General features: G+C 38.2%; 1 protein-coding gene across 3 annotated transcripts in view; it reads left to right on the top strand.

Annotated features, from left to right (window-relative positions):
- The window catches only part of CDK14 (cyclin dependent kinase 14), a 273,801-nt gene that overhangs the window by 142,021 nt on the left and 105,190 nt on the right, over nt 1-26,590 (top strand). For all 3 annotated transcript variants that reach the window (XM_063127120.1, XM_063127135.1, XM_063127127.1), the window contains 2 exons: nt 241-364; nt 15,569-15,689. In XM_063127120.1, coding sequence (XP_062983190.1) covers nt 241-364; nt 15,569-15,689 — 245 coding nt within the window. The remainder of the gene's footprint in view (nt 1-240; nt 365-15,568; nt 15,690-26,590) is intronic.

The raw sequence follows: 26,590 nt of genomic DNA, 5'->3' as shown, positions 1-26,590 counted from the left end.
ATCTTCTGTTTGTAGTTAATGTGGATTGTTAAAGCAGGTAAATGCAACTGGGAACAGTGAATTAAATGTTTCTTATTTTCTTACATGTTCATTGTTCAAATATTCTGGTTTTTAAATCATATCTGTGGTGAGGCTGTAAGGAACTGTTTCACCCATATGCAAACACCCTGTTTTTTGTTTAGGAAGCCAAGGCACTACATACAAGTATTAATAAAGATAATGTTTTCCCCTTTTTTCCAGTTATTTTTATTTCAATTGCTTCGAGGACTTTCGTACATCCACCAGCGTTACATTTTGCACAGGGACCTGAAACCCCAAAACCTTCTGATCAGTGACACAGGGGAATTGAAGCTGGCAGATTTTGGTAGGAAAACAATTAATTACAAGATTTACTTTATAACGATGTGGGAAATGTTGGGAGATTGTTTCAGCAATTTTCATCTTAGTCACAAATGCACTACGGCCACCATAATGGTAGATAAAATGAAACAGGTAGAAAGTAAATAGTTCATATCCTAGTAAATGATAAAAGTAATTTGAAAGATAGAAAACCCTTCTATATTTAACCCAACTCAATACTTGGGGAAATGTTTGAATATATCCCAGTATGACCACAGGTTTTAGGTTGAAGGAAATAATATGTTATAGCAGATAGATATTAACCTTTTTCTGTAAAGTTATGAGATTAGAGTTATATAAATTTCGGTATCCATTCCATTGGGAAAACAACAAAGCATTTTAAGCATATATACTATGTGGCTTGGTCATCTCTTCATTGTGGGGACTAGTCTTTTCCAGCAACACTATATTCATACTGCCAATAGAGTGTTGGGTTCTCTCTCTTTCTCTCTCTCTCTCCCTCCCTCCCTCTTTTGAATTGTTTAATAAAAGCAAGAAAATCTGTATACTGATTTCTATAGAGATTATGATTACATACAAATAGAAATGTAAGTGTAGGTGGTTGATTTTATTTATGTACATTTAGAATGCCAACAAGGAATCTACTTTTCTTTTTGAGAAGGCTTGCCTTTCCAGTGTAATAAATATGAAAAAGACCTTTCAGTCTCAAAGGAGAAGACCTTCAGATTTGGTTTCCAAATGTCAACAGTATAACCCCTGTTTTTAATTCAGTGTCAGGCATACTTCATGTCTGGCATACTTCACCTCCTCTGGGCTAAGATATCAAATACACAGAGCTAGATCTTTTGGAAAATTATTGTTCTTGGGTAAACATGCTAGAGGGGAAAGTTCTTTATTTGCCGGCACATTGTGTTGCAGCTGATGGCTTTTCAAGTATGGGTAATAACCCACTCTACCCATAACTCTTGAAAGTGAAAGAACAGGCCACAGCTGCTTTTATTACAATGGGTTTTATTGCAGAATTCTAAAAGAGCATTTATGAAGAGGGATTTACCTATCAAAAGCACTGAGACGCAGACTAGATTTTTAAATAAAATTAAAAATTGATAAAGCTTAAGAAATTGATTTTAAGGCAGTATGCAGTAGACACATCTGCAATAAATGCTACTCCACAGATCTACACGAAGCAAGATATAACACTTTGAAAGTGGTCTATAGAATGTGTCACGGCCTGCAACAGTTGTCACTGCACTTCAATACTGTTATAAAGCAGTAGTGTAGATCCTGCCTAAGACAAGTGTTATTGTCCTTTTTATTGCAAAGCAATTTGAAATTCTAGAGGCTATTAAAATATGCCAGGCATTCTCACTGTGATACAATTGAATGAGAAGTAAATAAAACTTGTCTGAGTGTGAACTTAATATATATTCATATATATATATATATATATATATATATATGGGAAGAATTTACTACAGCCAACAAAAACAAGGCTGACAACTATTACCCAGAGGACCTTTTCTTCTGTTGCTCCCAGTTTTGGAATGGCTTGCCGGGAGAGATTCGTCAACTTAACAGTCTTCCAGAATTTAAGAACGCCGTAAAGACTGATCTCTTCCGGCAGGCCTGCCCAGTTGAATTTTAAGATGCCTTTTTTTAATGGTGTGCTGCTTTTAATGATGCACTGGTTTTAAAAGTTTGAATTAGTTGTATGTATTTTATGGTGTTTTTATTTGTGTTGTACCCCGCCTCGATCCAGAGGGAGACGCGGGTAACAAATACTACTACTATTATTATTATTATTATTATTATTATTATTATTATTATTATTATTATTATTTTCTCTTAGCAAAATGTGCTAGCTGTACCCAACAAATACAGTCCTTGTGTTTTAAATTATCAATCACACAATGAAACTTGAGCATCAGAATTAACGTCCTTTGACCTATTTTTTTTTATCAGTTTCTTTATTTGATTGTAGATTTAAAGCTCCCAGTGGTGTGTGTGTGTGTGTTTGGATAATGTGTTATTTTGGATCACATTGAAATGAAGAGGGAATTGAAAACCTCTTTAGAGCTCTTTTGGGGAATAGGAATGATCAGGCTTCCGAGCAGAGGAATTTGCCTTGAGTGCCTTTTTTTTTTTGTAAAAAGGTGGGATACAAAGAAAATAAATGATTTTTTGTCTCAATCCCAGATGTGATGTATATAATGTAACAAATACATTATATGTATTTGTTACATTAAGTACAGTAACCATCAGAGAACTTTCTCTCATGTACACGTGTACCCTTCTTTGGCAAGTTATTTTTCCTTTGAATAGTCACACTTCTCATAGCAGCCTTTTTTTGACCAGCCAAGCCACACATGGCAGCCATTTTGTGGTAGCGGTCTTAGGTTTTTTCTTGAATATATCCAAATGTACCCAAGGGTCCAAAATGGTTGGGGATTTATGTTGTACTTGATCAAAAGTTCACATGACAGATCAGATCTGTTGACAGCCCTTTTTGGTCCAGTGAATACAAATCTGGACTTAAAACCATAAACTATTAGCCAACTGTTTTCCTCCGAGAAACATACAGAATATAGGGCACTCATACTGTAGTATGTCAGTGTACCTAAGAATCCCACTGGGCAGGGGTGTAGTTGGATTTGGCTTTCCTGACACGGAATGATGTTGGCTTTATCAGTGTGTGTATGTGTATTTTGGGATGAAGTGAGCCAAAACGTGAAGGCAGCTTACATTTTCCATTGTTTCATTAGATTAATAAATGGCTTGCTGGTTTTTCTCTCTTGGGCCTGGTTGCTCCTTCTCTAGACATGTCAAGCATAGGAACAACAGCTTGTCATGCTGATAGAATTCTGATGAAAAGAAACTCAGATGAGAAAGAAAGAGCTGGAAACACTGGAAGCTTGGCCGGCATTTTGGATTGTGCAATTACTGTCAAGCACAGATGCCTGCTGTGTAGGCGCTGCTTGAAATTGGTACTTTATTTTCTTTTGTAAGAGTCAGTTTTATATACTAGTTATTTTAGGCCTTGGCTCCAAGCTCAGTAGCAGTTTGTGGCTGCAAATAATACACAGGCACTTGGGGGGGGGGGAAGGGTTTACAAAACAGCAGTACAAAATTGAGATGTGAATCATGCACTGTACCCAAAGAATATTGTTGGCCATGCTGCAATGATTAGAAAGAGTTGAATTTCTGTGATACCACACATAGTTTAAGCTCAGTACTTGAGTAGATTTTGTACAAGTTACACATTCTGCTAGTTTTCCTTTAGTCTTTTAAATTAAGATGAGTAAGTGGCAGCATTTTTAACCCCCAATCTTAGAATATATAAAATGTGCATGGGCGATGGTTTCAATAATAGGGGCTACACATAAACACTTATACTTGGGAGTCATAAAAATGAATGATCCTCTGCTGCCTAGATTTGAGATTAAACCTGCACGTTAGGGATACAGCTCATAAATCTTTCCAGAAGTTTTTTTTAAACTTTTTCTCTGGGTAAGAATTCTCATGCATCGTCACACAGCCCTTTTTTGTCAAGGAACAATTGGTAAGATTTATAGATGCTGTAGAAATTTGTTGTACAATATTAGGACGTAGTTTTCCTTGAAGTTGGTCCTACCATGGTTCAGAATTCATCTGTTGTCATAAGAACATAAGAAGTGCCATGCTGGATCAGACCAAGGGTCCATCTAGTCCAGCACTCTGTTCACACAGTGGCCAACCAGCCATCGGCCAGGGATGAACAAGCAGGACATGGTGCAACAGCACCCACCTACCCATGTTCCCCAGCAACCTTGGATACTGAAGGTAGCACATAACCATCAGGGCTAGTAGCCATTGATAGCCTTCTCCAGGAATTTATCCAACCCCCCCTTTAAAGCCATCCAAGTTGGTGGCCATCATTACATCTTGTGGTAGTGAATCCCATAATTTAACTGTGCGCTGGGTGAAGAAGTACTTCCTTTTATTTGTTCTGAATCTAATCAGCTTCATGGGATGACCCCAGCGGGTTCTAGTATTTTGAGAGAGGGAGAAAAATGTCTCCCTATCCACATTTTCCAAACCATGCATAATTTTATACACCTCTATCATGTCTCCCCTTAGCCTCCTTTTTTCCAAGCCAAACAATCCCAGCTGTTGTAAACTTCCCCCAGAGGGAGATGCTCCAGCCCCTTAATCATTTTAGTTGCCCTTTTCCGCACTTTTTCCAGCTCTATTATATAATATATATATATATATATATATATATATATATATATATATATATATACATACATACATACACATACATACATAGGTGTGGTGACCAGAACTTTACACAGTATTCTAAGTGTGGCTGCACCATAGATTTGTATAAAGGCAGCATGATCCTGATAGTTTTATTCTCTTCCTTTTCTTATAATGCCTAACATGGAGTTTGCCTTCTTTACAACAGCCGCACACTGGGTGGACATTTTCATCAAGCTGTCCACCACAAGCCCAAGAGTTCTTTCTTGTTCGGTCACCACCAACTCAAATCCCATCAGGTTATACTTGAAGTTGGTTATTTTTTGCCCCAACATGCATCATCTTACACTTGCTTACATTAAACTGCATCTGTCATTTTGATGCTTAGTCTCCCAGCTTGGAGAGACTCCTTTAGAGCTCTTAACAATCCCTTTGTGTTTTAACAACCTTAAATAATTTGGTGTCATTGGCAAACTTGGCCACTTCACTGCTCACTCCTAATTCCAGATAGTTTATGAACAAGTTGAAAATAATTCCACCAAATCACCCCAGTCTACATGTTTGTTGACACTCTCAAAGAATTCTAGAAGATTAGTGAGGCAGGATTTGCCTTTGCGGAAGCCGTGTTGATCCATCTTCAGCAGGACCTGCCCTTCTATATGCTTACTAATTTTGTCTTTCATAATGCTTTCAACCAATTTACCTTGAACAGATGTAAGTACTGCGGTAGAACCTGGAGGAGAACATTCAAAATGGTCATACCCTTGTCCAGAAAATGGCAATAGATTGTACAGCAAACTTTCATGACTCAAATTAACCATAATTTTATGTTTTATAAGTTTGGACTAGGTTGTTAACATGCTAAGTACAAAAAGGAGAGGACCCCATGTTTTTGAAACGTTTCTTTATAAATAGCATCTCCACAATAGCCTTGGTAAAAAAAATTGACAAGAAATCAGTTTTGTAGAACATGAAATTGCTGTCATTTTATGTTGAAGAGGGCAATAACTGCTATTGAAGAGGGCAATAAGAATTATATATTTTAATTTATTCAGTTAATTATCAATACATATTTGAGTCAATTACTCAAATACATATTTGATTATTATTATTATTATTATTTATTTATTTATATAGCACCATCAGTGTACATGGTGCTGTACAGAGTAAAACAGTAAATAGCAAGACCCTGCCGCATAGGCTTACAATCTAATAAAATCATAGTAAAACAATAAGGAGGGGAAGAGAATGCAAACAGGTACAGGGTAGGGTAAGCAGGCACAGGGTAGGGTAAAACTAACAGTAGAAAGTAACAGTAGATTACCATTCAGTAATTACTGAATTGTGAGCAAACATGTTCAACAATTGGTTTTCTGTGGGAAATTTGTGGTACTATATTGGGGCATGTTTTTTCTCAAAAATATTTCCCCCATACCAAGCCCAAGGTACTGTAGACCTATGTTTGTTCTTAAAGGCAGTGCGAACAGGCAATTGGCAACTGTTCTGTCTAGATGCACCTGCCCTCCCTAGATGCCCTTGTGTTTTTTATTTTATGTTTTTGCCCTTGATATACATCACTATGCATGCATTATCCCCTGAATCTGGCAGAGATGCAGAGTATTCCAATATCAAGTCCTGAGCTATTTGCTAAATTTTGTCAAAGTAATTGGGCTGTTAATAAAAACATTATGCCCTTCTGTGTTATAGGGAGAATATCATACTCTCAAACATATATAAAACAGCATGAAAGTAAATGGTGGTCTAATTGTTCTGACAAAGATTCCATCAGTCTGGATACACTTCTTAATTGCATCTGCTGTGGCTGTTCTGGCTGCCCAAAGCAAAGAAATGGCAGGTATTATTACTACACAAAAGCTTTCTTAAAACAGCCGGAGCGTAATGTAGCCAGTTTTGTTGATGTGCTTCAAAACTCTGAAAATGTGTTCAAAGAAAAGTCTGTGGATCTGTAGAACTGTTTGACAGCATTGTAATGGGTGACAAGATAAAAAAATGATATTTGTGACAGAAATGTCACTGGACAGCCAACATACAAAGAGTTTTCTGAAACTTTTATAAAGGTTCCCCGTGAAGATGCTGAAGCTAAATATGTGGAAAGCAAATTCTAAAATTGCAATTGTGAAACTACATTCCAAGGCACTGGAACTAAAGAAAGATCATGGGTAATTTGAGAGATAGCTTTTGATGGTCAAGTGTAGATCAAGTGTAAATCTGAAAGTTCCACCATGAAGATGTACATTTGGCTCCCAAATTTTCCATACTTTCTCCCCAGGGCCATGTCTGCCATCCAGACCTGTTAACACTGTGGATGCAGTTACCACCAGAAATCTCCAAAGTAATCAAGGCTGCTAGGAATTTTTTGACAAGATGATCTTATCTGGTGAAGTGGGTCCATTTTCCCTGACATGTCTTTGCATAGCATTGATCCAGTTACTTGCCCATTGTAGCATGTTTTACATTTCCCCAGTCTGGTAAATTCAGAAGGGTTATCAGTTCTTTATTGAAGGTTTTTGGCCACACTATCTGCTGAACATATCCTGATCAGTGGTATTTCAGTTTTCACCCATTTATGGCTAAGAAATTTATGAAGGGTCTCTCCAATGCATCCTGGCCATGGAAGCGTCTCATCCTATTATGGCATTTCTCAGTGGTCCTCAGTGGACAATGTTGCAATCATTTGAACCTTTGGCCACTTGCAATCTTCAGCTCCTTCCTCTAAAAGCTGCATTCCTAGTGGCCATCATGTTGGCTCACCATCCTAGTGAGCTGTACATACTCAGTGTTGACTCACCATACCTGGTCTTCTACAGAGATAAGGTGGTTCTCAGGCCTGACCTAGCCATCCTACTCTGTATTCAATTCTCTGTACAGTTCTCTGTATTCCATAGATTGTGTTACCAGTCCTGTTCCCTAACTCTTCTTCAAAGTTGGAGACCACCCCCTTTGCTCTTTGAACTCGAGCCAGGGTCTGTTTGCTTGTTCTGGTGGCTCAAAGAAGGGCTGTCCTGTCTCATCTCAATTGTTTGCAAAATGGGTATATGCTATGAGTCAGGTATTTTGCCAATGATGGAAGCTGTGAAGTAGGGCTGCTGCCACTTGCACTTCCTTTTCCTGAGGAGTTTCTGTGTCTGGCCTGTGCTGTACTACAATGTGGTCACAGACCTTTATCAGTTCTTTGTTTGTTTTTGTTTTGCCATTACAAGCTCTACATCCATTATAACTTGAATTTAGTTAATGGTTCTCTTTCAGTAGCAGCCAAAAATATATATGCAGAATCCAAGCTTGATTTACTGTGTGTCTAAATATCCCAGTTTTCAAAACTCTAACTCTAGTTTTAGGGGTATAATGTGGAATTGCTATGCTTTATTCACTCACTTGTGGGAAGCATTGTCATGATACCGCCATCCAATCAATTTTGTTCTGTATTTTCCATATGTGTTTCTGTCTTCTCACAGACTGCAGAAAGTCCATTTTTTTTCCATAAAGGGTGAGATTTTGACATGAGTAGTATTGTATTAGAAAAGTGAACCTGTCACAGCACTGCACGCATTTATTATAACATCAAATATTGCTTTTATTATAACATTAAATAATGTTTTTTTCTGGTTTCCATCAAATTGGTGGTGACTTGGAAAATTCTTTTAAAAATCTTTTTTTTAATATTAGGATTACTGAATTATCATGTTATAGCACCATGATACCATCATACAAAAATAGGTTCTCTAGAAAGGGAGGTAAGCAGAAAGAGGTTTTTTGATGTGTGTTGGTGGTGGTGTTTTGAAAAGCATTATCATATCATTATGGTGTTATAGTGGTATAATTCTTCAACACAAAATGCAGCCAGAAAAATATTTTAGGAATAATTAAAACATCAGAATGTTGCTACTCAAAACCTAAGGTTAAAAAAAGTTTTATTTTGAAGTGGAGTGGTATGGCCCTGCAGACAGGCCCAGGTGGCTGCTGCGGCACTTACTTTTGTCAGTGCGGCTGGTCACCTAGGAGAAGGAGCCGCTGCCACCACAGTTCGACTCTAACAGCTGCAGTGCAAGGTCAGGGCTGGGCTCTTTTGAACTTGCCCTTGCTGGCCCCTAATGCTCACAACACCACTGTGAGATAGATTAGGCTGAGAGTCCGTCATGGGCCCAGTGAGCTTCATGGTTGAATGGGAACTTGAACCTAGGTTTCCCCAGTCCCAGTCCATCAATCTAATCACTACACCACACTGGCTCCCATTTGATGTAAACGACTTTGAGATTTGCCTGGAAAGCAGTATTAAAATAACTAAAATAAAATTAATAATTTTCTTTGCCCACGTGAGTGAATTACTGCTGTATATTCCTATGTGGAACCGCTCATTTGGACAAACTTGCAGTGAAGACAAAATCTACCCCCTGCCCAATACTGGATGATCACCAACAGAGACATTGGAGGTAATTGATCAATATCTCTGTCTCCCCTGGAAGGCTGCTCTTGGTTTTGTCTGCATATAACAGGATCTGATAGAAAATGAAGTCTACCTTCACTTAATGCCTTAAAATATTTTAAGGGTATGATTTGAAGACTTTGTTGTTGTTTTTAATCAAAGCTAACATTTCATAGATTTAATTAGTTGAAATTTGATATTTGCTCCATATATTCTGTACCATTTAAATGATGCAAAGTGTTGCAAAGGGTAGCTATCCATTGTGAGGTTATTTCTCCTGTAAGGTTGGGAGGTGGTGGGAGAGATATAAAGTTATTTACTCAGAACTAAGCTTAATTGAATTCAAAAAGACTTACTTGCAGGTAAATGTGTATAGGATCACAGCCTAAAGGAAGCATTATACCAGCAAGATAGCATTCTTAGTCTTTCTGTAAATATCAGTCTTTGAGCCCAGCGACACTTCTTCCTGTTTCCTTCATTTTTAATGGGAGGTATATGTCATGATATGATCTTGGCTTTTGCATAAGAAACCTTAATTCCTCACAGAATTGCTACCTTTTCCATATTCAGATTAAAACTATTTAGCATATTGAACTAGATGAGCCACTTGGCAGAACTAGTTAACAATGATTTGATTATTTATTTTAGTATAACTATTCCTAAATTTGCTCTTCTGTTGTTTATAGTCTTGAATATTATTTCACATTATATTAGGATACTTATCTCCATCCCCGCCATATGTGTCCTCCTTATTTTCTGCTTGTAATTTTTTTGTAATTCTTATCTTGCAGTTAACCAACTATTTCCAATTCAGAGATTTCTTTAAAGTCTTTGCTGTTATCTTGAAATACTAATCATAATAAATTTGCTATGGTGGAACTTTTCACAGCATCATACTTGCATGTTTGTTATGGAATTAGTTGAAGTCATCTTCATACAGAATATTTACATGACAACAAAGTAAGGTTCATTAAATGAAAAGTCGGAAACAGGAAAGCAAAGTGAAAACCAGCCAGCTGTTAAATTGAATGCATATATATTGTATTCATAATGATTCCAGTTTTACATTAATGTTGATGGAATATTAAGACCACTGAAGTAGAATTGCTTTTTTGTATTAAGCACTGTACCATGATGTGTGGTTTTATATTTTAAGGACAGATGTTGTTGATTTAATGTTAGAGACTTTCTGCCTGTATATTTTTAATATACTACTTCCAGAGTAAAAAGCTGGGAGAACATATTTAGAGTGGAACAGATGTTTATAAAAACATACTGTGACATTGTGTGGAAAATGCAATGTTTTTATCCAAATCAATGGTTTTTAGGTTGTAATTAGTAATGAGGAGCAAACTGGAAGCCAATGTAGATTTTTAAGCACTGGATTCATGTGCTCAGAGCAGTGGATTCCAATCAATAGCTGTTTGAACAAATTGTAGTGGCCAAACGAAATCTTACGTAGAGCGAATTCCAAATTAGACTAGTGTAGGTTAGTAAGGCATGGATAATGATGGTAAAGCTGTCTTTTCCTAGAAGGGGTTGCAGCTAGCATCCCAACCAGAATTCATTAAAAAAGCATCCCAGACCATGTATGTGTCGTGGAATTGAATAATTTGCAGAGTGCATAGCACACGCGATAGCTGGATTCACTAAGTTTCTGACTTGAGAGGTTTACTGAAGAAAAGTCAATACTCACAGATTTTGTCAGTAAGAATAACTTTACTGAAACAAACTTTCCTTTACATATGGTCATCAATATATACAGCACACTTCACCAACAGCAGCAGACAGTACAAAGATAATAACAGTGACAACAGTCACCACAAAATGACAACAAGATGCCTTTAAACAGGGACATCTTAAATACTTTTTCCTTTGGTTCAATTAACCAATTGTCTCTACTCTAGGTCTTGCATGTAGGCCAAAACTGCCAGGCTCCGGTTTGAACACCTGCTGCAGTCCAGAGACAAATCTGCCAAGCATTTTAACTCTTTAAAGTCCTTTCTTTCCTCTGTGGAGAAAATTCACCCCAACAGTATGTTACCTGTGTTAGAGCAGACATTACATTCATGGCCAACAAAACCACTTTTCATTAACTTCATCCATCTCACCTGAAGTTTATGCAGCCCATTATTAATAAAGGTTTCTCAACTTTTGAGCAGCCATTGCAAATCTTCCAACTCTGTTTGTCACAAATTTGTCAGCATGAGAAAACAAATATATAACTTTAACTTGATTATCAGATATATCCCATAATAGATTCAAAATAAACTTTGTCCTTGCTTCAGAATAGAGAGCGCAATAAGATTAATAATAATAATAATGATAATAGTATTAATAATTTATTTGTTACTCGCCTCTCCCTCTGGATTGAGGCAGGGTACAACACATAGTGGTAGAGGTCCTCTACTACTTGAGTGCCACATATACAGAACCTCTGTTCTACAGGTATTTTACAATAACAGCCTTCTAAATATTGCGAAGGTATAGTTTGAAAATGCAATGCCAGAAATGCCTTTCTAATAGACACTACTGATAACTCATGTAGATAGCTCTCAAATCCATGAGTTAATTTTAAAATATGCAGGTGTGGGTGAAATGATGATTTTTGAATTACTTCTAGATCATGTTGGGAATAAAACTCACCCACTTTATTCTTTATGTGTCTCTGAATCTGATATAGGAGTCATTGCTTGAGAACCTGGGGTATTAAATCAAAAGCTAACATTGGCTGTTCACAGTTTGCTACCCAGGTGTCTGTCAGTGAGATTCCAACTGTTCTAAAAAACATTTTTTTAGGTATCCTAAAATCATCCATATTAAAAAGTTTAAAATAAATGCATGAATTATATGATATAGTACGTTCTTTTCTTACATTACAGTATAACACCACTTACAGAGTGCATGCTAAAGCCTCTTCTGAGTATTTACAAATCAAGTTATTTGGGAATATATATTCACTGATTGAGGCAGGTCAGAACTGGTGGTTGCTTTTATGATCCTGTGAATGCATACACAGGATGGAACAATTTAAAATGTTTAAGTAATCAATGTTTTTAAGCTGTAGACTTACATGTCTGTGATCATGGGGGGATATCCGTTGACTTTTGGATCACTAGGGGTTTCAGATAATTGTAGATTGAGCTTTTCCTGTAACAGGCATCAATTATTGCATAAACGTAGAAAACATAGTACACAAAGGTTTATGTCAAGCATTCTAAATTGATTAATACTAGATAATGAGTATCCCTTGCATTCTGTGTTTACATTCATCAGCACAGATTAGAATCACTAGTCATCTTGTAAACTGGTGTTGAAGGTGTGGAGAGAAAAAATCACGCCTTTAACCACATTTATTTATGTGGACAAAAGATTGTTTAAAGTGTGTTAAGGAGTATTTAATTGGCATTAACTGATCTTGAATATACATTGTATGTAGCATTTACAGCATTGAAAAGTATACAAAGCAAAACATAAATAGCATAGCCCTTTCACCTATTATTTTGTTGAGGATTTGTGTTGGGTTTATGATAGGCTTGGCAATTAGGTGATGTGCCTTGACTTCTAACAATTGCCTCATTGTTGTCTTGTTACTGTAAAGAATTGAGCTGTAGCAGCGGGATGCCTTTTTAGTGACCTTTTTATCTGTCAGAAAGACAGTTCACAGGATTGTCATGGAGCTATCCATGTAGGTTTTCAGGCCAAAAATGGGAGCAAATATTATGTGCCCACCTGGCTTTCTTTCTCATTACCCTTTGACTTTATTTTTGCTCCAGTCTTTAAAATTAAAAGTTCTGATGATCACCAATACAGGCAGTGCTGACTTTCAGAAGAAAGAATGTGTAGCTTCCTGTGGTGTAACCATGGAAACAGACAAGGAATCCTTAAACAAAGTGATCGCACATGCTGTGCTAATTAATCCTGTCCTACAGCTTTCCCTCAGCTGGAGGAAGCAGTTAGATAAATTTTGCATGAGTAAGCATGTTTGGATGCACACACCATATGAAATATGTTGCAGTGTCTAGGTTATCACTCAGAAAATGGGAAAAGTCATCAATGCTGTAACTGTCATTTATTTGTAACTTATACATCATAACAGACAGATCAAGCGAATGAGTAAGTGAAGGGTGACTGCTTGTAGAGGGTTGTGGATGGGAGAGCATGGGACAGACCTGAGGAAGTGTCTGGACAGTGCCATCCTTGACCCTAAATATAAGCTGATCTGTATAGTGCTATAAGGTTGCTAGTCCCAAACCTGAGTATTTCATAGCTATATAGGGCAGCCGACAGTTCTAGAGATGGGAAGGACATCCCCTTAACCCGCCCAAGATACTTATTAGGTTTCCCAATCATGTTAAGAAGCTCTCTTTAGACCTTCCCACTCAATGTGTGAATGTCATGGTCTAAGAGGTTAGCGCATGGGAAGGCTGGGGTTGGGTCCAACATGCATGATCCCATGCCCATTACATGCATTGCAGTACCCCATTCAGTTATAATTCATTGCCTGACCTGGTTTCTTGAGACGCTTTCCTCTCCACCCCATCCCATCCTTCTCCATAGGCTCAACTATTGTCAACGTTTTGTAAGCTCAGATTTTTGTCAAGCAGCATTTTTGTTTTTTAATGGTATTTTCTTTTTATTCGCAAACATATGTACTTCTGTATACCTAGGGCATCTGGTGAATATGTGGTAGCAATTTATCTTATTTTTGGGTGACCGTGTTTTACTTCCAAACTAATAGCCAGCCACTCAACTACCAAGGTTCACTATCACTGTCGTTGGAGGCTCAAGGAGCCGCCACAGCTCGGAGTGCCTTTTACCATCTTCGGTTGGTTCACCAACTACAGCCTCTCCTGGACAGGGATAGCTTGACCACGGTGGTACAGGCATTGGTAACCTCAAGATTGGATTACTGCAATGCGCTCTATGTGGGTCTGCCCTTGAAGCTGCTCCGGAAGCTGGAGCTAGTGCAGAATGCTGCAGCTCGGCTGTTGTCTGGTGCTGCCTCTTTCCAGCATGTAACTCCTCTGCTGAGGGAACTGCACTGGCTGCCTATTCGCTACCGGGCCAGGTTTAAGGTTCTTGTACTTATGTACAAAGCCCTAAACAACTTGGGACCAGGATACCTGAGAGAGCGCCTTCTCCCTTACCAACCTGCCTGGTCAATGAGGTCATCTGAGGGCCTGCTCCTGGTGGTTCCACCTAGATCCATCCTCCGATTGGAATCCACCAGGGGAAGAGCCTTCAGCGCCCCTCCTGTGGAATTCCCTGTCTCTGGAGGTCAGACAGGCTCCAACCTTGTACTCCTTTCGGCGCCTCCTGAAAACATCTTTATTCCAAGAAGCCTTTCTTTAACATGCAGCCTTGGATTTCTGTGTTGTTGTTTTTTGCTTCTTTTTAAATTTTGTTTTAACTGTTTTATTCTGTTTTTATTTTCATTTTACCTTGTACACCACTCCGAAATTTTTTCAGTGAGGAGCGGTATATAAATATTCTAAATAAATAAATAAATAAATTAGCAGAAATTAAGATTGTATTCCATGATGCCTTTCTCAGAGGTGTTCAGAGTTGCAATTCTAATTCTATAACAGTCCTGTGAACTAGATTGGGCTACAATACAGTGAATTGCCCAAGGCGATTCAGTTTATTTCACAGCTGAACATGGATTTGAACCTGGTTTTCTTTCAACAGCCAAGCTGCTGCACAGCAATTGTTATACCACAGAAAAGATGTTTAATGCTAAAACGGTTAAGGGGAAATGGCATTTTTAGTCCTCTAGACATATGCAATAAAATAGCATGTCATTCTTTTCAACATGTTTTTTCTAAAGTGGATGAAGATGTGATGCTTTTCTTGGTGTTGTTTATCTATCTATTCAGTTTATGTATTGTCTTGAATTACACTGGTTATTTATTTATTTATTTATTTATTACATTTTTATACCGCCCACTAGCCGAAGCTCTCTGGGCGGTTCACAAAAATTAAAACCATAATAAAACAACCAACAGGTTAAAAGCACAATTACAAAATACAGTACAAAAAGCACAACCAGGATAAAACCACACAGCAAAATTGATATAAGTTTAAAATACAGAGTTAAAACAGTAAGATTTAAATTTAAGTTAAAATTAAGTGTTAAAATATTGAGAGAATAAAAAGGTTATGTTCCTAATTCTTTTGTTGTAATTGCTAACATTTAAGGATTTAGAAGTTTTAGTTTTCTAATTTGTGCTTTTAAAATTATGTTCAGTACATTCTCTCATTTTTAACATGGAGCATTAGATCCTGGAAATAAAGACATAACAACCCTAGAAAGATTAAAATAAATAATTCAGTCTCTTGATACTTTCAGTCACCACTTTGTTTTGTGATGTGTTGAATGATAGAAATGGATATGTTTTTTCACTGATTAATTTAACACACAGCCAGAAGAAACAAAATCAATCTCATGGCCTTTTAAAGATCTAAAGTGGCCTTTCTTTTGTTTTATATGCTTATTTCTTTGTTGGGTTTGTATTTACACTTTAGGTCTTGCAAGAGCCAAATCTGTCCCCAGTCACACGTACTCTAATGAAGTGGTTACCCTGTGGTACAGACCTCCAGACGTCCTCTTAGGCTCAACAGAGTATTCCACCTGTCTTGATATGTGGTAAGAATACAGAGATTTTACAAAACCCATATATTTTGTTGCTTTGGCTTTGACTTGTTTAGGCAAATGATGTGTTTGACTATCTAATCCTATGCACAGAATAAGTCCCATTCAACTCTTTGGGGCTTACTTTCGAGCAGACATGCATAGGATTACTCTTAAGAAAAGCAGTACAGACTACTCTGTTTGGAGACTTAAATTTTCAGATACTGTTTTCTTAAGAAACCTCCATGCTACCTCCAAACATGAATTAATAGTGTATATGCATATGAATAGTCGTGCATTTCAAACAAATAATTGTCAATCCAATTTTCTGGAGAATTGTGCAACATAGCAAACAGAAAGGTAGAAAGAAGCCATGTAATCCATGATAAAATAACATTGGAACATAATCATGTGAATATCGTAAACATTATAACCAAAGCAATGTTGTATAGTGCTTTGTTTTTATTTGGCAATATATTCATTGTCCACTTGTAACATTTCAACTACAGCTGGGATAAACATAGGACACTTCTGTTCTTTCCAGCCTAAACAAACATCTTGTTTCATTATAGTCACTTCACCAGATTCACCTGCTGTAAGGTTGGATTCCCAGCAGATGCAAGAGATTTTTTTTCCTGGAAGTGCCTAGCAAATGAATTACAGTGGGCCTCAGATGGGTTTACAGTATCCTTAGGGCCAGCATGTAATAGGCCATGGACAACCCTGAAAAGCTCCACTGGATGGCATATGAAAAGCTCCACTGGGCAGTAACGGAGGACAGAGTATTTTGGAAGCGCTCAGCTCCAATCCAGAGAAGTGGACTGACAGAACCTACTGGGTTTGAATCAACAGCAGCTCTTGGTTCCCTCAGTCTCTTCCACAGGGCTGGAGGTAAGGCAGGGGGAAAGTAAAAAGGGCCCATAGGAGGAAGTCTGACTGGATCTGCTGTGCAGCCTTTCCCCAGGGCCAGGCAAACAAGCAGATAGTGCATCCATCAGCTCCTGTCTTATTCTTCCTCGGTCTAGGAAGTAGAGCTGGTTCAGAGTCTGGAGGAGATTTTCTTCAGGTAGGATGCAAAAGAAAAGAGCCTCTTAGTTAGCAGAGGCAACTGAGAGCATTTCATGAACTGAAAGCCTCCCAGTGGAAATAGCATTGTCCAAGAGGGGATATAGAAGAAGGACTCAGGAGATCCCTCCCTTCTCTGGATTTGTCAGGGGTCAAGGCCTAGCAGAACTTTCTTTCCTGGTTGCTAGGGCTGGTGGTGCAGTAGATGCATAAATGACCTAGGACTAGGGATGGCTGTAGGTCCCCTTTCCCATTCCCAAACTAAAGGCACCATTAAAATGAGGGAAAGAAGGGAAGCTGCTCCACAGGTCTCTCTTCTCATAAGCCATACAAGAAGAGACACAGATTCCCAAGCTGTTTTTCTTTGTCTGACCCATTCATCCATTCCTCTTCCGGTTCCAGTAGCCATAGGCACAGGAATGGTCTAAAGTAGCCTGGAGCTCTGTCTCCAATAGCCAAAGCTAAAGGGAAAGTTCCCTCTCATGTCAAATTCTGGCTCAGTTTTGTGATGGGGAGAAGAGTCTGTTCAATCTGCAAAGTTGGAGGCCTCAGAGGAAGGAAGGAGCTCTCAGGACAGCTTGAACCACATTTAAACAGGTTGTTTGGGCCAAATTCTTCCCAAGAATTACACCCAAGGTAGTCATGATGCTGAGTCTGTCCTCAACTTCTATCCGTAACACACTGATCCCCAACTTCAAGGGTTGAAGACAGTTTTTGTCTTCAGGAGCCAGACAAACCAACTATAGTGATGGCTGATGGTTCCTGATGGGAGGAAGGCTGATAATGGGAATCAGATTAGCTGCCCCTTAATGAATGGTGATCGCTATGGATGTGAGCTTGTCAAGGTGGGGAGCACACACACTGGACATGGTCACTCAGGGAATGTGGAGCAACCAGGAAGCCAGAAGAAGCATCAACTAACCCGAATGTCAGGCAACTTGGCATTTCAGGAATTTCACAGACATTGTCCAGGGTCAATCCATTCCAAACGAGTGGAATGGAATGAAGTTACAGTCTCTCCACTGGGAAGCCTGTGAGATCCTGAATTGGGTGGAAGGACATCTAGTCTCTCTACAGACAAAGCACCTAACTGGAGCATCCAACACTATGGCAGATTGGTTAAGCAGCATGATCATCCAGCAGGCGGAGTGGTCTCTGTAGCCTCAGGTCTTTTTGGAGGTCACTCGGGGCCTGGGGGAGCTGGTGATGGATCACTTTGTAAGTCCATCATTTCATGTCCCAATATGGGTGTCTGGACACAAAGAGATAGATGTTCTAGAAGCAGAGCAGCCTCGGGAATTAGTGTACACCTTCCTACCCAGGTTTCTTTGGGAACATTTTTACAGCCACATATTCTGTACATAGAAGAAACTACACTGGATGTTCTGTGGTGAAAACTATGTCACTGTACAAGTGTTAATGCTGGACAGGGAAGTAATGGGCTTGTTTCTTTGTCAAATTTAGACCAGGCTGTTGTTACCAGTTTTTGTAATCTGTAGTGTGTTGAGGGAGGGAAAGTTGCCATTTAGTGTATACAAGGAAATGGAATAGTTCCTATTCCCAACGGTGGGGGTGGAGCTTCTTTAACTGACCAAGGTTTTAGGAAATCTTGACAGTAGGTATCAAAGGGGTGCTGCTTCTTCCTCCATCCTTCACTATCATCAATCTGGAACAAAATATTTTGGAGCAAGGAAGCAGTATGAGAAATTGTTGCACTCTGCTTCTCTGCACTACAAGAAAGGAGGATATTGGTTACCCTATCTAACTTCTGTTCCATCCTAGTTTCCTGGTGACAGTTACAGCCTAATTGGAAAACACTCTCCATTTTTTTTCTTATGAGACTAAAGGGAAAAAGCAAGGATCATGCGGGCCTGCACTGCAGTAAATTGGTTGCAGGGCAACTGTGTCTCTGACTTCTTTTTTGGTGAGCATGAGGGTTGAAGCTTTCCACTACTAGGTGGAAGAAGTAGTAGCCCATATCAGTAGAAAGAAAAGAAGTAGTATGAAGGACAAACCAGAGGGAACAGTGGCAGATCTGCCCCACTCATGTACATAGTAGAGCTTGGGTTTCTGAATTTAAAAGAAAAGGGGGCATGTGACTGAGAGATGCTAAACCCTGCCTTGTCTATTGCTTATCTCCCCATATCCCTGTCAAAGCACTTTTCTCAAAACTTAGCACAGATACGGAATTTGAGCTCAACTGAGGAACAAAGTGACTGGGGAGGTAAACTGGAGGTATAAGTTCTACATTCTTCACTTATACTATTTCCTATTAAAATTGGACCTCCTTTGCTTTGTACACGAATGGGGTAGTGTTTAAACACAGAGGTTTGCTGCTGGGAATGGAGACCGATTGTGTTTACATAATAATGAAATTTGACTTTACACTCATTGTGTCCTTATGGGATGGTGGCAAAAGATATGAAATATTAAATTGACCCATGGAGCATTATTCTGATAAAATGACTGCCAAATTATTATTTTCTATCATATAAATACAAAGGTTGTGCATGGTTCTTAGAGTAATGGAGCCTTAGTTTTAAAGTTATTAATAAAGAAGCTCTAAGTAGTACAAAGTAAATATATTTCTAAAACAAAATCTATAGTGAGGGAGACCATCAACACCAGTCAGAGAATTTCACTACCATATATTACCATAGGCAAGGTGAAAATGGGTCCTAGCTGGAGGACACAAAAAGAATGTCTTTAATAATGGACATGAAATATTGATGTCCCATGATATAGGACCTTTAACACAAGTCAAAAAGATATACAGGGTGCTTTTCAAGAGGAATGCTTTGTTGCAAGTGAAAAATGAGGCAATACTGATTGCATCCATCAAATATATGAATCCAGCAAAATGACAAATAATTCATCTTCTGGAAAATACTGAGCAATCAAGCTGAGGCTGCACTCAAGAGCAGACAGATCAAATAGATGACAGATGAAAAGTCTTTCTTTGCTGGGTATCTCAGTTGACATGCACAGTGAAGTATGAATGTTGGGTATTTCTAACATTATCACCCGGATGCTAAACACAATGTAGAAGTATCCATTGATTTCAACAGAATTTCACATAGTATGGTTTGGATAGCATCCCATGTCTTATTGGAGGCTAGAAAATATGCTAGATATTTTAAAAGTATTTTGCTGAATTTAGTTGTGCCTATAAGATTTGCTTATCCTAAAACCTTGCCATTATGTTTATTATGGGGCCAACAACATGCTTATTTGTGAAATGTAATCTTGTAGGATCCTACTGATTGACACTATGGCATACAGCTGGCACACGCAGGATGGTTAACAAGCCATCATGGTTTATTAACCACCCTGCGATTGTGTGAACCAGGACAATGTATATCTGTGTGTGAATATTTCTTTCCTACCTTTTAATTTAAGAAGAACTTAGAAGATGGCTAACAAAGTTTGAATGATGCAATTAAGAAAACAAGTTTAAACAGTAGTACCTGCCAAGTAAAACAATACATAGTACAGCAGCCTTTCCCAACCTAGTGCCCTCCAGATGTTTTGAACTTTGACTTCCATCAGTCCCAGCGATCACATATGCTGGAGGCTGTCTGGAGGGCATCAGGTTTGCGAAGACTGATTTAGAGAGCATTCACCAATGTTTCCAAGGTAAAGGAAATCATTCTAGGCAAGATATGTGAAGCCTTCAATATTATAATAAGGGCAGTGATGCCATAAAATATCCGACATGATATTCTTAAGAGAGATGTATTGTGTTTGTGTATTTGTGTTGTTGTTGTTTCACTTGTTTGTTATTGTGTGTTTTTTAATCTCTGACTCCAAATAAAGTTTTGTTTGAGTTCAAGGTGCTTCTTGAATATAATACTCTTCTGATATATTCTGTTATATGTGCTGTTATATTCCCAGGATCTTCTTCTACTCTGTGTAGGCTTGTAAATATCATGTGACGTTAAGCAACAAAGCACACACAAAAGGAAAGTACACAGATGTGTTGTAGAGGTGTGTGCTATGTGTGCCAATTACAACCACAAACTGCTGTGCAGCTTTGCCCTCACCCCTGGAAAAATTCCTGTGGGCACCCATGAGGTTACAATGAATGGCTTCTAGTTCTATATCTTGAGGAACTGAAAAGTAGGCAGCAACTGAGTACAGGCACAAATACAGAGAAGGAATACAAATATTAACCACTGGACAGTGTCTGGGAAGCAGTTGGCAGTGGCTGCAAGCTATTTCTACACTTCATTTGTCATTGGAGGACATTGGGAGAGTAACCAAAAGCTAATGATTCATGTATAGTATTAACATTCTCTAGTTTTCTCTGTAAATAGCCACTGGCAATTTAAGAATATTAATGAAGATATACATTCATTAGAGATGGTAGCTAGCAATGGGAATCAATGTGGAATGTGCTGCAATTTACTATTGTCAGTATACAATAGTGTGATATGCAAGATGTATTGTGCAACATAAAGCTGCATCAGTATATCATTACAGTGTCTTTATTTGCTTTCTTTATTCAGATGATTATTATGTATTATTTAATCTCAGGTATAACATTTGAGAACTTGGTTTTGCAGTTGTTTGAAAACAAAAAAGTCCTGAAGCTTAAAAGGCCTAGAAATAGCTGATGTATTTATCTCTTTTGAGGGTTTTTTCTTAAACCTCTACTAACATCTTTCCAAGTATTGAGTAACACACTGATTAAAATATAATTTATTTTCTTTATCAAAGGTTCGGCTTGAATTTTTTTAGATACTGTTGGACTGTCTGGCTCTGGAGCTTATGTTTCTTTAAATCAATTTTGTGACAGCAGTCTCTTTTAGCTTGACAAGACTATTTAGAACTATTTGATTAGAATTATCTTTGATATCTTAATTCTAGATGATACTTCTTTTACATAATTGCAGTTGAGAGTCTTAAGTCTTAATACCTTTCAAATCTTCTTTTAAACATTTGCTGATGTTTTATTGTTGTAAGTTTTAATCTTTATTCCTTTTTAATTGATAGGTGTACTTTTGCTTTTCAAACACTTTTTGATTTGCAGATTTTTTCTGTTACACCTTATATGTGTAGCTGCATAGGCATGCACAGCACATTTCATTAGAGTGTGCACCCAGGGAATTGTTATTTTTAAGGTGAACTTTTATTGAATACTCAGTTATAAAGGACATTATTTTTATTCATTTATTTATTAAACACTGTAGACACTGATGCTCTAGTCCTGACTTGTCTGACCATGGGAGGGCCGTTGCAGGTGAGGGGAGGGAATGAGGAGATGCTCCTTAAGCTCTAGCATTGTTGGGGCTTTGTGGTGCCACTGACTGTAGGAGGGGCTTATGAAGTGATATCATAAGCCCCTCCTACCACAACATTCCCCAGTTGTGGAATGAGCTCCCCAGAGAGGTCCGTCTGGCGCCTACACTGTACTCCTTTCGTCGCCAGCTGAAGACCATTTTATTCTCTCAGTATTTTAACACTTAATTTGAACTTAAATTTAAATTTTACTGTTTTAACTCTGTGTTTTAATTTTATATCAATTTTGCTGCGTGGTTTTTATCCTGGTTGTGCGTTTTATACTGTATTTTGTATTTGTGCTTCTAACCTGTTGGTTGTTTTATTATGGTTTTAATTTTTGTGAACCGCCCAGAGAACTTTGGCTATTGGGTGGTATAAAAATGTAATAAATAAATAAATAAATAAATAAATAAATATATTGGCCTTCAGGGGCTCTCCTCCTGGCCTCTTTAAAGCACAGCATCCGGCAGAGAGGCTCCCAGCGGAGTGATTCTTTTTCGCTCCTGCTGCTGGGAGCAATGGCGCACTGTTGGGGGCAGTGACAGTGGAGGAGTCAGAGGGCAGCCATAGGACTGTTCCCGCTGTGTCTGGAATGGGCCCCCCAATTCGGCACTTATTGCTTGAGACATTAGGGTGTGCCTGGGCACACCCGGCATACCCCTTGCTTATGCTTATGTAGCTGAGATCTGATAATTATGTAAATACTCATACTCTGGATCTTTCCCCCCCCTTTTTTTTGTAATTGATTGATTTTATTCAATAAATAAATACTTTATTCTCTTTCCTTTTTTTTAAGAACAGATCTAGTCCTGATTAATTATCTTATAAAAGCTTTAATAATTTTACAGCCAGTGGCATTCAATATTCTGTCGGAATAGTTATTTTAAAAAAGAGTCTCACTTCTTTTATATGGGATTTTTACACTGGCTTCTAGAAGGATGCTTGCGGAGGCTTCTGTAAGGCATAAGTAGGAAGAAACGTGGGAACAGTATTTGTTAAATTGCACCTAAAGAAACCATTTTGCCATTTCATGTTAATATTTGTAATTATGATATGGTGAGAGGCACATGGAATTGGGCTTCACAGCCATACAGATTGTTGAAACTATGATCACTGGATCCTTCATGGATTGGATGTTTCATAGAATGTAAGGCCATCAAGTCCAACTCCCTGCTCAATGCAGGAATCCACCTTAAAGCATCCCTGACAGGTGGATGTCTAGCTGCCTCTTGAATGCCTCTAGATATGCAGTTCCACATGGATCTCACTGGTTGTCATTTTCAGAAGTCTCTGTATAGTAAACAAAGGATTGTCTGTATCAATCGTTTCATTATATGTGGAGTTCCAACATATTTTGGGGACCTCCTCTATAGCATACTTAAAGCCATGCAGTCACTGTAATTTCTGTATAGAAGGGCTGGGTCTATGTAGACTTTTCGTAGAGCTGGTGTTCATCTTATAGCATTCCATCAGGGTAGCTGCAACTTTGTGCTAACAGAGAAGAACTTACCAGACATCAGTGGTATGAGTAAAAATATCTTCATTCCAGTGTACAAAAGTGTCTCTTGATCTTATATGTATGCCTCTATCTTGTTTCTTCTCTAAGCGCAGATACCACTTTATTTCATTTTCAGGTTGGTTAGATACCCGAGAGGCAATTTGTAAAAGTAATGCTTAACCTATCCACTACTATTAAGCATTTTGTACTTCAGGCAATAATAATAAAATTTATTATTCATGAACTGCCCAAAGCGTCTGGGTGCTGTACAAGAATGAAAACAAACAGAGGCCCTGCCTGCAGGCTGACACTTTAAAGGGGCATGAAATAGGGCAAAGGGAGTGAGGCACAGGAGGAAGAGAGACGAGAAGAATTTTAGATGGCCAAAACCTGGAGGAACAAGTAGCTCTGTTATATAAAAAGAGTGAAAGAGAGAGATCCAAATAGCAGATAGTAATAAATTTTTCATATCTGGTTTAGGAAAGAGGCTACAACCAAGAAATAGAACTGATTTTGGGGCTGGAAAGTTAAAACGTCTCAGATAAATAAAGAGAGCATGAAGAATCAAAAAGAGAAGAAAGATGCCAAGAATAAGCAAATGGAAGCACTTAAGTGAGGAAAATAAAGTGAATTGTAAGAGAAAGTGCATGGAAGTTAGTGTGAAAAGTGGAGAAGTAGGGACAAGTCAATTAGCAGAGAAGATTAGGTCAGCAACAGAGTCCCCCAACAGAAGGTGAAATTTAGTTAGGGAATAGGTATACCAAGGGCAGGATCCAACGGTGCCCTTGCATGGGTGGCCAGGTCTACCATTTTGCACACGCAAAAGCACCATTGGATCCTGCCCAGAGTGAAGAAAGAATAAAAGAACACGCCAAGAGTGTTGGTTGTATTAATTAAAATGGATGACATTTAGAAAGATCAAGCAATTGAAAACTGCAAATTTTACCAAGATTGTGAATTCAAATAACTTTGATCCTAAAGAATCAAACATATTTCCCAAATATTAGACAGATGGGCAGGGAGAGATGGGCAGGTTGAAATAAAAGGAGACTGAAGAAAAGGTAGCGTGCAAGGACTTAAGTTTAGTGTTGTTATTTTTTTAAAAAAGGTGCACATGAATCCGTGACCCTGTTCAGATTGCACACTAAGCCATGGTGGTTATGCATTTTGAGCTAAACATTGTGTCTTAGCATGTTGTGTGAACCATTCCTAACCATGGTGACTACATAAACATGATTTAAACACCATTTGTTGGATTAACTGTGGGTTTGCATGTCATGAAACAGCCCAGGAATTGCCACCAGACATGCGTTTTCCTTTTGTCCAATAATTCTACAATCTGAATTCATATTTCAGCATCTGCCATTGTTTTGATATTTTCTATGCCTCTATTATTACCATGGTGATAGCAAGATTCCTGAAAAATTATGAGAAACAATAGGAGTACAGTATTAAGATAGCACGGTCACATATGTTCCCACCTAGTATATTTAATGGGCTTAGTCCTACTTGTCATGAGAGAAAAAGGTACACAATTTACATCCTATGGCTGTTGGTCCAGCTTCAGTCATGTTTTGGTTTTGATTTATTTATTTATTGCACTCTCACATCCCATTTTAAGTGGAGTTGCTGGGCTTTAAGAAATTTTCTGTATTGTACTACAGTATTATTGAATATTGTTTAGTACTTTGTGCAGTGGCTTGTCCCCAGGTACTATATGACTTATTGCTGCTCACTAGGAATATAGAAAGTTGAACTGGGTCTCATCTTCAGTTTTAAATTCTAGAGCAGGGAGCAGCAACTTGTGGCCCTCCTGATGTTTCAGCCTACACCTCCTATCAACCCTAGCCAGCATAGTCAATGGTCAGGGAGAAGGAGGCCAAAATATCTGAAGGGCCACAGGTTGCCCACTTGTGTTCTAGAGACAGGAATCCAGAAATCTTTTTAAGAGAGTAGTCGTTGTGCAATAAAATTTATTTAATGGTTTCTCTGAGAAATGGCTTTTAGAGTTTAGGGCCAATCATATTGTAATTATGCCATCATATTGTAATTACGCCTGACAGTTTTAATGTTTCCATGTGATGCAGCACTAGCTTTTTAATGACCGTTAGCATTATTCTTTATTTAATTTGATTTTATAGTAATCCTATAAGGGAAATTGGCATTATTTCCATTTTATAGAGGATAATGAATACTTTAAAATATTATGCCCAGTGGTTTCTTTTCAATCTTTTCATTATTTCCAATGTGCCCAGTGGTTTCATAGATGAGATTTGAACCAGGTGCTCTGGAGTCTATCCTAAACAGGTTTGATCCACTACATCACAGCGACTTTTTAAAGATACACACACTTATAATAATGTTTATGTGGACAAAAGAGTGTACATTTCTGCATGCACACACACACACCACTTGGTGGAAAGTAAAATCCTGGCTACCTTTTGTAATGTTGATCACCCTTAACCTATCATGGGAAAGGGCCATAGCTTTGTGGTAGAGCCTACTCTTTTCATGCAAAAGCTCCCGAATTCAATCCTGAGGTAGGGCTGAGAAAATTCATGGTAGGGTTGGGGAAAACTCTACAGAGCCCTTGCTAGTCAGTGTAGCCATTATTGAGGTAGATAGACCAAGGGTTTGACTTGTATAAGGCAGCTTTCTGTATTCAATGAATTGTCCTCTTTCACTCTGGGTGGAAACTGTGTAAGGAAGTCCTTTGTACACTGAAGCCAGGATTTGAATGCACTAGACATTACTGTTCTCTGAGCAAAGGCTTGTGAGAGCTTGAGGCGTGCTACCTCTCATATTAGGTTCACAAAGTAATGTTGACTGGGCTCTAAGTGATTCTTATTTTTGGTTAGTTCAAATAATTAAGTAACGATTTCAGGTGGGTTTTTTTAGTACAGTTACATGTTTTTCCAACAGCCATTTTAGTAAAGAATTTGCTAAAATATTTAGTTTAAATTTCGGGTATCCGCTAACTTTGTCAATTCAAAGTCAGAGATATTTAACACTTCCTAGGATGCCTACCACTCTAATATTTAAATGAATTCATTAAGAATAAACACAATGG

The sequence above is a fragment of the Elgaria multicarinata genome, chromosome 1, assembly GCF_023053635.1.
Source record: "Elgaria multicarinata webbii isolate HBS135686 ecotype San Diego chromosome 1, rElgMul1.1.pri, whole genome shotgun sequence".
NCBI lineage: Eukaryota > Metazoa > Chordata > Lepidosauria > Squamata > Anguidae > Elgaria > Elgaria multicarinata.
The sequence above is the reverse complement of the archived record's forward strand: the minus strand, read 5'-3'. Positions and strand labels throughout refer to the sequence as shown.